The sequence below is a fragment of the Ursus maritimus genome, unplaced genomic scaffold (genome assembly GCF_017311325.1).
Source record: "Ursus maritimus isolate PB19 unplaced genomic scaffold, ASM1731132v1 scaffold_13, whole genome shotgun sequence".
Lineage (NCBI taxonomy): Eukaryota > Metazoa > Chordata > Mammalia > Carnivora > Ursidae > Ursus > Ursus maritimus.
The window spans coordinates 25,940,695-25,955,428 of NW_024423675.1; the positions used below are offsets into that span (position 1 = coordinate 25,940,695).

A 14,734-nucleotide genomic window follows, 5' to 3' on the forward strand; every position below is an offset into this window, starting at 1 on the left:
GAAAACGAAGGGGAGCCCGGTTAATTTTGTGTCAAAGGTTATGTGCCAACGGGGACTCAGCTGCAGCCTCAGGTCCAGCAGCGGTGGCTCGGCTCCCGGTCACCCCCGCCGTCGGGACTGCGGGTCGGGTGGCGTTGGGGCGCCGGGAGCCGGCCGGCGGAGGTCGGCTGGCCGCAGGGTGCCGAAGCGGCGGGGGCGGCGCGGGGAAGCGAGCCGCGCGAGGGGCGGGGAGAAGCGTGGCCGGGGGCGGCGCTCGCGGGCGCGGGAAGCGCTGGAGGCCGACGCGCTGCGTCCTGGGGGTGGCTGCAGCCCCGCCCCACCCCGCCCCGGTCCCGTCCGGTCCCATCCCGCAACGTCCCGCAGCGTCCCGACCGCCGGCTGCTTGCACCCTCCCGGCGGCCGAGGCGCTCGCCAGTGCTTCCAGCGCAGCCATGGCTCAGCACTTCTCCCTGGCCGCCTGCGACGTGGTCGGCTTCGACCTGGACCACACTCTGTGTCGCTACAATCTGCCCGAGAGCGCCCTGGTGAGTGGCGCGGGCTGCGCGGGGCGCACGGCGTGCACCTCCATCGTGGCCGGGGACTGGACTTTCCTCCGGGGTTAGGCGGCGAGCGCTGCCGGGGGCCTGCAGCCGCCACGCCTCTGCGCAGAACTCGGCCTCCCACCGCGAGGCCGGGCGGAAGTGTGCGTCCCCCGGGCCCTGCCCGTGCGGTCGGCACCGGCTCAGTGCACCCCGCTATTAGCCAACTTGGAGAGCGCGGTGGAGAAGTAAAGGGGCGGAGGGGCAGATCGTGCGGCACCGGGCGGGGGAAAGGGTTCCTGGGACGGAAGGCGGGGAGGGGCCAGGGGATCTGGAGGTGTCTTTTGCAGATCCCTGGCCTTGGAACTTCCCTGCAAGTCATTCTGGCCTCCAGCAGCGCTGCGAGATAGCCATCTGGGCTTGTGTTTTCCTGATGTGCATTTTTCCTTTTGCTTGTCCATGCGACCACCTGTCAGTTTTTAAACACTGCAGTCATGGAAGGATTGTGTGGTGTATTGGAAGGAACGCTAGCCGAAAAGTCATTAGACTCTTAGCCCTAATTTTGTTTTCTACCAAGAAACAAAAATCAACATTCACTGCGCGCTTCCTACGTGCACCATGCCCTTTGAATAAGTTCTAATCCTAACAGCAGCCTACTAAATTGGGGTCCTCCTAGAACTTTGGAAAGAAGGGGGAATGGAGTATGTCTGATTCCACACCCTCAGGTGAATTGCCCCCCAACCTTTCCTTTGGTTTCATACGGAAATTAATATAAAAAGTTCACAGAAATTTTTTAGTCAAAGATCTAAGCATCCAAGCCTTTCAAAAGAGCTGACTAGGAGCACAGTGTTCAGAGCAGGGCTCCACGCCCAGACTGCCCAGCTTGGGGCACCAGCGTCTCCATTACTAGCTCTGTGACCTTGGGCAAGTTACTTTACTTTTTTTCAATCCTCGGTTTCCCCGTTTATAAAATGACACAAATAATTGGATTTACCGCAAAAGGTTGCAAGAACTAAGTGAGTTATAGATGTGTAATGCTTAGAGCAGTGTCTGACCCATACAAGTGCTTTTCTGGTTACCATCCAAACCATTTTTAAGCCTCACCATTTATGGTTAGAGCTCTAGGCCCCTGGTGCAGACATCAGCCAGTGCTGCTCCTTGTCACCCTGAGGTTAGTGGTTCCCCAACAGGCAGTTCAGGTACCTGTCAAAGGTCAAAACAGTGTTTGAGTTGCTCCTGTGCTGTCTATGCACAGATGATAAAAAAAATAAAAAAGTGTACCGTTCCTGCTGTTACACTTTTCTGCCTTCCTTCTATACAGGTGTTTCCTTGGTCATACTGAAAGTTGAGAAAGCTTTTCTTCTTGATCCTTTGGCTGCTACTTTTTCTAGATCTTTGATTCATATTTTCCTTCCTCATGGGCCTTTCACATTCCCTCCTGAAAATGTGAGTTTTCTTGCATCTCCTCTGTGGCCACCGTCATCTGCAGGAAGTATTGTTAAACCACTGATCTTAAAACCCATTTTGTACATGTGTGAGCATCACATCTCAGAATGCAAGATCCTCTGAAAACCTCCAATATAAGGGAGACTTAAAGACTGAAAGAACCTAGGATGTTACGGATCCTGTTTGGTTCAGAAATCTTTTATGAAATGCCAGCAGTGTGCTGAGCACCATAATACAGTTGGATACAGAGAAAGACACAGGCTTTCCAAGTGGGTGAAGATGCTGAAGCGTTGGTTTCAGCCCCCTGTGGTGAGGGCAGTATTGGCCCTTGCTGCAGACTGACTGCCTGCCCCTCATGCCTGGAGGCCCTCCCTCCACCACACCAACTCAGATCTCATCTGAAATAGCATTCCTTTTGGAAAGCTTCCCCTGGCCCCCTAAAGTTATCGTTTCATCCCCATCCCACCTCCAATTTTCCATAAAACCCCTGAATTTCTCATAGCACTTACACAACGGCTTAAAATTTCCAGTTAACCTGTTGGAATCTTCTCCTTGAGTCTAGAGCTGTGACTCCCTGACGTCAGCATCTCTGACAGTTTCTTGTGTATTCTGGGTGCTGAGCTGAGTGCTTGGCATACACTGGCTTCAATCAGCATTTGTGGAATTACTGAATAAAAAAATCGACATTTTAATAACTGAATATGGCACAGCCACTATTCTAATAAGCATTCAGTTTAAATGAACTGGTTAGAGCTTTACAACAACTGTGTGAGGTAATTGCTTTGTCACTGTTGTGTTTAGAGATGAGGATAACGAAGCACAAAAAAAGATAAGTAGCTTATCCAGGATCATCCAGCTAGCGGGCTTCTGTTCCCACCACCATCCTTTATGTGTGTCATAGAGCCTAGACAGGCCGCCTGGAGTGACTGATGCTTGAGCTGGGCCCCAGTGCAGGAGTGAAAGCCGACAGGTGAGGAGGCAGAGGGGGGCGCTTCAGACAGAGGAAATACAGCCAGGGCAAGGACCCAGAGATGAGAAACAACTCTGCGAAGTGCTGGGTGTCCAGCAGCAGGCAGGGAGTTGCAGGAGAATACGTTCGAGAAATCAGTGGTGACTGCATCATGGAACACTGTGAAGGCCTGTCCCCTCATTTAAATGCAGAGTGTTGTGCAAATGTGGGACTGGATGTGTCAGCTCGCCTGGGGGTGCAGGAAAGCCATCCTAGAAATGGTGACCCCTGTGCTCCCCTGGGGTTGCAGACTCAGAAGGGGATGGGGCCAGGCAGTTAACCCCCATGTGGGAGTGGGACCTGGGACAGCCAGGAGAGTGGATTTGCCTTCTGAAGATGCAGCCACACTGGACTCTTGCCAGCATCTATCTGCCATGAGAAAGTAGGGGCTCAGTCTCTTAAAAGATCTAATTCTTTTGAGATAAGTTAGAGATCTGAACTTGTTTAAAAAAAAAAAGAAGTCTGACCTTGTATGAGAAGTCTCTCAAGTTTTAAATGTTAGCTCATTTTCAAACAATAGGATTATAGGGTTGCAAGACAGATTTAGCAAAGAAAAATACAGAGCACCCAGTTCAATTTGAATTTCAAATAACATTTTTATTAGATGTGTGTTCTGCAGGGGATGTGCTTATACTAAAAAATTCATTGTTGTTTATCTGGAAATCAAATTTAGCTAGGTATTTCATATTTTATCTGGCAAACTGAATTGGGAACCAAACATAATTTGTGGTCTGCATACAACTTACAGGACACCAATGTGCAACTGCTGGGTGGTGTGTGTTACTAGTCACGTGAGACTGTGAGCGAGGCAGTGGCCCCGAAGGCTGGGAGAGGAAGGGGGCTGCCCATGGAGGTCCTGTGCCATGAAGGTTTCTGGGGTGACTCAACAAAATAGAAGATCCAAGAACCAAGGCCTTGGGACTAGGACAGGTTTCAAAGGCACAGACTCCCTTATGTTTCTCAGCACCACTATTCTCTGGTTCTCCCGGCACATTGACCTCATTCTCTCCTATTACAGAAACTTCTCCACGAGGTAAGGAACACAGCTGTAGACGCCCCTGTTGGCAGCCCTGTTGGAAAAGGCTCCTTTCTCCTAGGAAGGTGTCCAACCTCATTGGAATCACGTGCCCATATCTTTATCAAGATTGCCAAGGGGTGAGAAAGTCCAAGACTGAATAAAGTGCCTTGACCGGAGGAGAGTGTAATGGGATGCAGTGACCATTGGTAGCTTGAAAGTAGCCATATTTATACCATGGAAATGGGCAAACGGCACTTATCAGGGCCTTTTTTTTTTTAACCGGCATAGAACTGATAACAACAACAAATACTTAAATTGAATTTACTTGTATGTCAGGCACTGCTCTAAAGCAACTTTACATCTGTTAATCCCACAGCACTGGTTCCCGGCAAGGCAGGATCACGATGTGTATTTTTTATTGTCCGTAGTACTTTGGACCTCAGAATGACTCGGTACATTTTTTATTGTTTTGACTTTTTTTTTTTTAATGATTGAATGAAAATCCATGGAACATGGAAAGCCAATGATTTTCAGTCATCTCTGGGCTTCAGGAATCCTGCGTGGCCTCACCTGGACCCCACCCTAGCCTGTAGGCCTGAAATTTCCAGGTGGTTTTAAGAGCCGTCTCTATGGTTCTGAATCACTGCCAGGGTTGAGAAGGGTTGATATATAGTGTTGACATAATGTGAGCTACTAACAATTGACCTGGTTCAGGGTCACATTGCACTGCATGGGAGTACATGTATAGTGGTTTTAATTAGCTTTAGGACAGAGAACAGCTCTATTTGACAGCTTTTGATTTCTCTGCACTCATCTTCTGATGCTCACACCCAACCCCCAAATCCAGGCATGTGAGGACCTCTGGGTTTCTGGACTTGGCATGCTCCCCTCCCTCCGGATTTACCCAGCTAACTGGTGCAGCCTGCAGGGGTCAGTGTAAACATCATCACCTCAGCGAGGCCTTCTTCCATCCCTTTCGCTGTGTACCTGCTTCTCCCTTGTGCCACCTCACACTGTCAAAGAGGTTACGGGTTAACATAGAGGAGATGGGTCAAGTTGCTCAAGTATGTTCTTGGACACTGCTCAGTCTGACGCCAGGCCGGCATTCTGCCTCAGGTTCAAGTGCATCTGATGCTGGCTTAACAACATTCTTTGAAGGAGAATGGGGTAGAGCCAGTGTGGACCTTTATCCACCTTTTGCCTGCTTTTTGCTTGGGATACAGAGTTCTCTAAAAATTTGAGCCAGCTCTACAGAAAAAAATAAGACACATCATTCAAATACTTGGGATTTTGTTGTTGAGAAATCAGAAGATCTGTTTATCTTTACTTATTTCCAGAAGCTTCGTTCGTCCTTTTCCCTCAGTTTTTCTTATGGCAGAGAAATAAGAGCTATTTCCTGTATCTGATAGAAGCTCTTTGATTCCTCCTTCAGGTCATCTGCCTGGTCCTCATGGGTATTTCCCTTTGAGACTCCCCTGTGTCAGTGACAAAACAAAAGTAACTTAGTGACAGGTTTGATGTCCTTTATTCAGGGGAAAATAATCTATGAATTGGGGATGAACAGTGCCTCACAAGCATTGTCTACTAAGGGTGGGCTGAGGATAGAGGTAATGATAGATCGGTTGATATGTTTATCATCATGGTGATGTGTTAAATAAGTTTACAAAGCTTTGTCCAGTCTCAATAATCTCCAACCCTTAGAATTTGGGAGTAAGATTGATAGTCATCCTTGGTTATGTAATTGTATACTGGTGGTCTAATTCTGCAGTGTAAGAAGACACAATAGCTCTCTGGGGCTTTCAGGGATGGATAAATTGCTTGCGTTAAAGGGGGATTAAACTGTAGACCTTCACAATTATAGATATTTCTCTCCCGTCTGCCCTGTGAGTAACTCCAGTAGGTTTTCAGGTCTGTGAAATTAGGAATGAATAGTGCATTTTCTATTTAATCTTTCTTTATTCCTTCCTCTTATTTATAGCTTATTTATAATAGCTTTGCTCAGTTCCTGGTCAAGGAGAAAGGGTATGACAAGGAATTGCTAACTGTGACTCCAGAGGATTGGGATTTCTGGTAAGTTCTTTTTTTTAAGGTCTTCCCATTCCCTCTGATTCTTAAATGTTACTGATAAAATTTTAATGCTTCCTCTTCTATGGAGACATAAAGTGAAATGTGCAACTGAGTCAGAGGATAAAATGCCTTCTATATTAAAAGTTTTATGTTTCATAAATTAAAGCCTTTTCTACTTTAAATTTAGACTAGTTTAATTAAATATGTAAATAAGCTAAAAGCTTATTGACTAATTTAGACATTTGTGTATGGCTGAAGTTTGTCATAAGTTTCAGAGGTTATTAAGAACTGTCTCTAAAATTTACATCCTTTGTAAAAAAAAAAGTTTGCTTTATTGCTTTTCAAATACAGAACCGTAGAAGAGGAAGAATCATCATGTTTTGAATGTGTCTGAACTGGGACATTTGGTTTTCTATAATTTGAATAGACTTTCCTATGTCTAAGACTCTTACTGCTTACTCCTTTCCTGGGTTAGGTTTTTCCACTTCCCAAGGCTTATTTTGTCTCTTTTCCTCATTTAAACAACAAAATAAAAATCCTACACTTTGAAATTGTTCAGTTGAAAATTAATAATAAACCTAAAATACACAGAAACACATGCAAAATTAATTCTAGAGCAGTGATGTTCATCTGTTGTATATTTCTGCAATATTTGGTTAGGTTTTTTGATGTATCCTTTTTGTAAAAAGAAGAAATAGAAGTATTTTGCGATATAAAACCGCTGACTCTGGGGGCGCCTGGGTGGCACAGCGGTTGAGCGTCTGCCTTCGGCTCAGGGCGTGATCCTGGCGTTATGGGATCGAGCCCCACATCAGGCTCCTCCGCTATGAGCCTGCTTCTTCCTCTCCCACTCCCCCTGCTTGTGTTCCCTCTCTCGCTGGCTGTCTCTCTCTGTCAAATAAATAAAATCTTTAAAAAAAAAAAAAAAAAAAAAAAACCGCTGACTCTGGAAATTTTACTGTGGGCCAGAGTCAGTAATGCTCCCGAAGTGCCCTGTCATTTTTTGTTTAATTCTCTTGGTACTTGGTGGCCATTAAACCTCCTTGCTTTTATTATTCATAATAAAGAATCTGTACCCACTTTCCTCCCCAAATCCCACAAGTCTTTTACAGCGAGGAACCTAAAACTTAGTATTTGATTTTGTTTTAATGGTTTTCAGTAATATGCCCTGCCCAGAGGGCAAGTTTTTATAACCTGACCTAAATGGAGGCAATTTCTGGAGAGTATAAGGAGAGACCGTGGCTAAGAGCTTATCCGGGAGAATATAAATGTGGGCATGCATGTGTGTTTTATTTAATGAAAAACATTTGCACATTTTAACAGAGACATACAGGGATGTTCTTTTTTTTTGTTCTCTTGAAATTTTAGGTTCCTCTTTATTAAAAGCGTAGGGATTTTACAAGCTGAACATGCTGTCCTTCATTTTTGCACATGACAGTTTTCCTTACATACTTGCTGTGTGGATGCTACTTAATTTTGGGATTCTCGGATATTCTTATGTGTTTGACTAACATATCATTCACAGGGGTTGGAGAATCCCTTTTTAGAATATTATTTTTTGGGTTAGCTGAATCTATGAACTGATTGGTAATCAGATTTTTCTGTTTTAGTTGCAAGGGCTTGGCATTGGATCTGGAAGATGGGAACTTCATTAAACTTGCAGATAATGGCACCGTGCTCAGGTAATAAAATTTAGTTGTAAAGTCAAAACTTTTTTTTCCAGGAGACTTTATATAGCATTTGATTGTTAAAGTATGGGTTAAAGAAGGTTATTATTTTTATCAATCAGCTGACAGATCATGTGCCTGTGTTTCTTTGTATGAATTGTTTGAACAATTTAAATACAGCTCTAGAAGCGTTGGACTTAAAGGTCTTGTTGTTTTAAATTTAACTCGCCAGAAATATTTGTAGGAAATCCAGTAGAATTTTAATAGCTTGCTTCATCTCATTGACCACCCCTCTGGCAAAAGGGCCTGGGGATTATGTTGTGTTAGATAAGTACATAGTTGCCTGGAATAAAATTAGATTTCTTTTTATTAAGGAAGGAGAGAATGGATGTTGAGTAGGGGTTGGTGATCTGTGCACACCTCTCCTTCTTTCTCCATTTGTCTAAATTTGTCCCCCATGTGCAGGAGCATTCCAGGTCCTTCTGGAAGTTTTTCCAGTCGGTTCCAACCTTCATCGGTCTCCTCCTCTCACACTCAGTGCTCACTCCCTTTCCTTCCCTCCCCCAGGGTGCACCAGGCACTTTGTTGGAGAGCAGGACAGGCAGTTGAGAAGCTGCTACCGCCACTGCTCTGAGTCCTACAGAGGGTGTCAGGGAGTGGGCATCTGTTTCTCCCCCAATACCAATAGTGGAGGCAAGTCAACACAGTCACAAAGCTGTGCGATTTATTATTTATATTAATGTGATCAGAGTTGAAGGAAAGGACACTCAGCACGAGTTAACCCCTGGTACATACTCTTCCTTTTGATACATCATTGTTTTTGCACAGTACACATTCATCTCTACCTTAGGCCTTATCCTAAGGTGCAGACAACTAGATCAGGTGTGGCCCCATCTCTGATTATTTTGTTATTCATTTGCATGTCTCTTGCCTTGGGCGTCTAGAGCTAGCGTGTATGTATACATGTACACATTTGTATGTTGGTATGTATACATACTCCGTGCAGCTTTGACCGTGACCTTAAACTCAACCATCAGATTCTTAGAGTGCACTTAGCTGTCTTCAATCATTGTTCAAAGAATGTAAAGCATTCTACAGGTCTGGTTCTTTCTTTCATTATTATATCTGTCTGTCCTCCTTCTCAATCCTCCTTCTCAACGTCCCTGCCCTGAGCTCTGACGCCCTCCCTCCAAGTTCTAGCTCATCTGCAGTTTCTCCTGAATTCACTAGCTAATCTCCTTGATGCCTGCTTTCCTCCAGTAGAGCAGATTCCTCGTCCCATCAGGTGCTCCACTCCAGATTCCTTCGTCTTTATATTTGCTTTCTGAAGCGTTGTCCCCTTCATAGAAAGGAGCCCATTTTGATTTTTTCCATTTGTTCTCCCCTCATTGCTTTTCCCCTTCCTTCTCCCCTCGGTTCTCTCTGCTGCTGCTACCCAGTCTGTGCAGTTGTTTTCTGATCATTCCAGTTAGATTACCTTGATCGTCACAGTTAAACAACAACGTCTCAGGAAAGAGTTTTCTTCCGGAGAAATAGTTTAGATATTGTAGGTCCAGAGCAGCTCGCCCAGGCTGGACCTCAGGGGGAGTTACTCCTGATCTCTTACGTGCCCATTGGTGGCTGAAGCGGATGAAGAACTTAGGGACGTGCCTTATAGGACCCTCAAGGGGGCACTCATCCAGTTGAAAACAGAGAAAAGAAAACTGGGTTGGTTTAAGGGAGGACCCCCCAAAAGCAAGGCTGGAGGAGGGGGTATTCAGAGGAGGCGTTGACGAGCATCGTCCCCCATCTCCCCAAACCAGGGCGAGCCACGGCACGAAGATGATGCCTCCCGAGGCACTGGCAGCGGCGTATGGCCGGAAGGAGTGGAAGCACTTCATGTCTGACACGGGAATGGCTTGCCGATCAGGTATGGCTCGTGCGGGGTGGCGCGGCCGTGACCGCCCCTTGCATTTTGGACCTTGGACCTGCGGCGTGAGGCTAGGAGGCATGCCATCTGCCTCCTGCGGCCAGGATGCGCGAGGGAGCCGCTGTGGCTTGATCGGAGTAGGATGTGTTTTCCACACGTGTCTGATGTCTCTGTGGCAGTTGATTCTGCTTTATTTCAGGTTTTGTTGATTCTCCTTTTACTTTCACTTGTTCTAGAGTGAAAAGACTAGCACCTAGGAGTAATAATGTTCCTCAGTCGTTCGTATTCTTTTTTTTCAGTTTGTTAGAAGCTCAGTCTTTGCTTTAATTTCTCCATTACCCATTTCTCCTCACATTCATACTACCCACCTTTCTTGTTTTCTTGATTCTCTTCTTTACTGCCAGCCCTAGTATCTTCTGCCTTTATCTTTTCTTTTCCCTTCTTTTAAATAATTTCGCGCATTTTCCCCCACTGTCTTTAAAGAAATTCACCATGTGTAAACATGAAAAGATTTCTCAGGAATGATTTGTAGACATCGATGTGCATAAATTAATAAGGAGTAATTAAGACATTATTATAAACAAATAGACCTTATTATAATTGTTAGTTTTTCATTTGTTCTAAATTTTTGTGCCATCTTCTCCCACATTACACTTTTGAAATGCACCTATTCTCCTTCAGAAGCTGTAGTAACCTGAGGAGCGCCTGGCTGGCTTAGTCAGTGGAGCGTGTGACTCTTGATCTTGGGATTGTGAGTTCGAGCCCCGCGTTGGGGGTAAAGATTACTTAAAATAAAATCCTAAAAAAGAAAAGAAAAGAAAATGTAGTAACCTGAAAATAGTTGGCGTTATTCCTTATTACAGTTAGATTTGCTGTGTTACATTCACTATCTTTTGAGAGTTTGTTTTGTTTTTGTCCTGAGATGAAAATGTCAGGAAATGAGTGCTCTTGGTAAAATAAGTTGAGAGGAAGACAGATTTCACATTGGGGATCGAGATGGAATGCTTTCACACATCTCGAGTCTCAGTGGCTAGTGGAAGTTAAGAGGGTGTCTATGTAGCCTGTTACTCAGCTGAAAACAGAGAGCGGCTATTGTCTCTCCAGGAACAGGCAGCTGTAGATAACGTTTTCCCAAGAAGGCCAGGCACGGAGCTAAGGGTTTCACTCTGACATCCATTCAGAAGCAGAGAGTACTTCAAAGAAGTGAAGTATTTCTCAGCCAGGAAAGAGCATTCCCCCAGGGTGACCCACAGTTTGCTCACCACCCTGCCCGCTAGCGAGCGCCACCTCCTGGAATCAGCAGCTTACCAGCAGTTTACCCAGGAGCACTCTGAGGATGAGCTTGGAGTTTATCTCCTCTTAATTGGGTTTGTTAGGGAAGTGTTACCCATTTATGTGCTCAGTGGTCAGATGGTGGTGACATGTAACAAAGGCCTATTGTTTCTGCCAGATCATAAGGGAAAGCTTGATGCCTTTAAAAAGGAATACTATTTTTTTAATGTAGAGACATATAAAAGAAGAAGAAAAAATGGCCTGTGATTCCACAACCCAGTTAAATTTTGTTTACATTAAAAAAATAATGTGAGCATACAGTTAGAAAATTTAAATATTGTGGAAAAGAATAAAATGAAGAGTTAATTATCTGCCACACCTGTTGTCCTTCAGGATCCCCTTTCCTTGAAGCTTATTTCTCAAAAGTATACGACAGGGATCATACATTTCCTGCATTGTGCTCTTTTTAAATGATGTCTTTGAGATCCTGTCACATCAGCACACACACAGATGCGCCTCGTGCTGTTAAATACTGGTGTGCCGTTCCATCCAGTGTCATCCATCCGTCTGTTCACGGGACACGTTTACGTTATGTCTGGTGTTTGGCCATTACAAACAAGCCCGCAGTATTGTTTTCATACGTGTATATTTTGCACTTCTGTAAATTCCTAGAAGTGCTCTAAGGATATGTAGGCTTAAAAATTTTAGGGCAGCCCTCTCGGGTCCCTTCCCTCTTTGGGAGCTTTGTACTATCCCTCGATAAACTTTGCTTTGCTATCATTCAATAAACTTTGTTTTGCTGCCCACCAAAATAAAATAAAATAAAGTAAAATTTTCATCAGTATGGCCAAATAAGGGCCTTTATTTAAGGAGAGCATTATAAAGTGCATTCCCTATCAGTACATTTAGGGAATTTCAAGCATTGATGGACAGAGACCTTTTACGGACAGTTTATTTGATAATCCTTTTGCAGTTTGTTGCACTGGCAGGAGTATGGTTTCCTTGCCAGCCAGTTTCCAGAGGGCAAGTCCTTTTGATCTCTTTCCCTTAAACTGGTAGATTATGCAGGAACAGCTTGGTAAGGCGGAAACCACAGGGCAGGTAGAGGCAGGTGGTCCTGGATCGTATTGACTCTGTTCCTTGCTGGGTAAAGTGATCTGGTCAGTTACTAAGCCACTGCTAGCATCACTTTGCTCACCTTTACGTGGAGGTGGTATCACTCATCTGCACGAGTGAGAACATCGTGCTAACATCAGCTGTTCTTTTGCCCTCAGTCATTCACGTGCCTCTGTTCTGTTACCAGGAAGAGTAGGCAGTTCGCAAAGTATGTAGTGTTGGCAATGGCTTCCTGGGGAATGGCTTCTCTGTGGGCAAAGCTTAAGGATTATAGGACTCGTCTTTATTTAGTGGCTTGTTTTATTGAACTGATCTCACTAATCTCCTTCATTGCCAGTGATGTCTTTTAAAGAAAGGCTGTAAGAGGGGGCGAGAGTCAAAGCTTTCACGGGGTACAGTCTTGGAGTTTTGGTGGAGGAAGAGGCATTGAGAGCAGCCTGGCCCAGTTCATAGGTCAGGCCTGAACAAGCCTTGGTGTGTCCACGCAGCGGTCATCCAGCCCACGTTTGACAGTCGAGTAAGTCGGCCCCTTGGCTTGTGGGAGGGAGTCTCATTAAACCCCTGAGTTATTTGATTAGATCCCGACCAAAAGTCATGATCAGTATTTCAACTCTTTACCTGGATTTTGTCTGTTAATGGCCACAAAGGGAGCGAAAGGGGAGGGGAAAGCAAGGGCATGTAACTGGCAGTGACGACACATTTGCTGCCACAGTGCCCGGAGCAGCTGGCCACTCTGGTGTCGCAGGCCAGGAGATTAGATCAAGTGTAGGTTCGTGGACCTTGAAGCTGTGCCCACTGTCCCAGTCTCGGGAGCCTGGAGTATTGTGTGGCCTTATAGCATGGCAGTGTGGGCAGAAATGCACATGGGATGTTACCTCCCTTTTCCTCCAGGTGCCTGCTTCCTCATGCTGACAAAGCCATCCTAACCTTTCTGAGGAATGAAAAGTAGTCTAAGATGTTCTGCCAATAATTTCAGCTGCAAGAGTAAAAACCAGGAAGATGATGCCAACCAAACTATTTTTAACTGAGGGAAAAGATACGCAAACCCACACAGCAATTTTGTAAATTAGCAGAAGGAGAACTTTTGACTTTATTTCCTATACGTTCTTAATAAATTGATATGAAGAAGTGCAGGGCATTAAATGACATTTAAAGGGATAGACATCTGGCTCCTGCAGAGGATTTTCTCCTAATTTACCTGCAACACTCCCTCATTCCAAAAATCCATTCCACTGTTAGATCATCCATCCATCCATCCATCCATCCATTCATTCAACAAACATTTGTTGAGTGCCTGCAATATGCTGGGTATATTGCTTAGTGGGCACTAAGGAGCAAGGCTGCTGTGTGCCATAACTTCATATCTAGCTTGCAAATGGGAAGAAGGGAGGACTTGAAATCAGGTACTTATAATATTGCATGCAATAGTAATGACTATTCGAAAAGTACTTTCTTACATTAAACTAAAATCTGACTTCACCTTCAGTTCTGTTTGATTCCTCTTTGTACAAGGGTGCTCTAGGGATTCTGTGACATTGGGATTCCCCCAAAGCAGAGTGGTTGGTCCCGATCCTGGTATACAGGAGTGAGACAGTGAAGAGGGTGAGCCACAGAAGGAAGGAACAATGGGGGCTGGATTCCACTGGGATTTCTGAGAAGCACTGAGAATACCTCCCAGAGTTGTCAGTCCAAGGGACAGGAGCCTGCACTGCCTCCCAAACTTGAGGCTCACCACTGGCTCCTGGTTGAGGCTTAACCACAGGGGCACATGGACTCCACAGGCTACTGGGGAAAGTGAAGGACACAGGTGTGCTTGAGGTGGGATGATGCCATTAGTACAGTGGTGGCTGGGATCAGACATGAGCCAAAGGGATGTGACATGGGTCATCAGGTGTCTGCCCAGGGATGGCAGATTCAAAACTGACATCTGCACCAAGGAGGGCTCAAGTTTAATTCTGTCCTAGGGCCAAACAGGATAAATTCAATCCCTGTCCTCCCTGAGATCCTGGAGTGTCTGTCCTGTGCTCCTGAGTTTTTCCAAGATAAGTACGTTATGTCCTTATGTGATGTGATTTTTTTTTTATTCCTCTTCATCACCCTGGTTGTTCTCACATTAAACTGAAGGTGGACCACCCAGCAGATATGAGAAGGTGCTGTTGTGCAGATGACTTTGGAGCTCCAGTGTCAGTCTGATTGTTTTGAAATTCAGTGACATTGGTAACATAAATTGTGGCTTTTTCTTGTAGCTTAACCCTTCTTTAAAAGACAATGAACGTCTGTAATAGAGCCATTCTGAATTGAAATAGAGGCCCCTCTAAGTGACCAAACCAAAATCTAGTGTCTCTTCAGCCAAGTTTCTGTGTGTCACGTAAATGAGGCGTTAATTTGTTCCTAGTTTAAAATTTTGTTCTTTTTTAGGAAAATATTATTTTTATGATAACTACTTTGACCTGCCAGGAGCGCTTCTATGTGCCAGAGTGGTGGACTCTTTAACAAAGGTGAGCAGGGACTCATTTTTCAGAAATCATGATAGGTGTTAAAGTCATAAATCAGAGGGCTTAATTATATATGTCTTTTGAGTTGAGATTTTACTCAGTTTCCTCTTTGTGGTTTTAGAAGTGACTGAGGAAGAAAAACATAGAGAATTGGGTCAAATATTTTGAGAAAATTAAATAGCCGTGACCGTTTCTCCCCCCAGGGATAATAAACGTA

At 44.9% G+C, this 14,734-nt stretch overlaps 1 protein-coding gene across 3 annotated transcripts in view; it reads left to right on the plus strand.

The window, feature by feature from the left end:
• Positions 1 to 304: 304 nt before the first annotated feature.
• Positions 305 to 14,734, plus strand: part of NT5DC1 (5'-nucleotidase domain containing 1) — a 142,957-nt gene continuing 128,527 nt past the window's right edge. For 2 of the 3 annotated variants that reach the window (XM_040627671.1, XM_040627673.1), the window contains exons 1-5: positions 306 to 524; positions 5,970 to 6,061; positions 7,669 to 7,740; positions 9,528 to 9,634; positions 14,441 to 14,520. In XM_040627671.1, coding sequence (XP_040483605.1) covers positions 432 to 524; positions 5,970 to 6,061; positions 7,669 to 7,740; positions 9,528 to 9,634; positions 14,441 to 14,520 — 444 coding nt within the window. In that variant the 5' untranslated portion in view covers positions 306 to 431. Of the gene's footprint in view, positions 525 to 5,969; positions 6,062 to 7,668; positions 7,741 to 9,527; positions 9,635 to 14,440; positions 14,521 to 14,734 lie in introns of all 3 variants that reach the window. The other variant, XM_040627672.1, reaches the window with a different exon arrangement.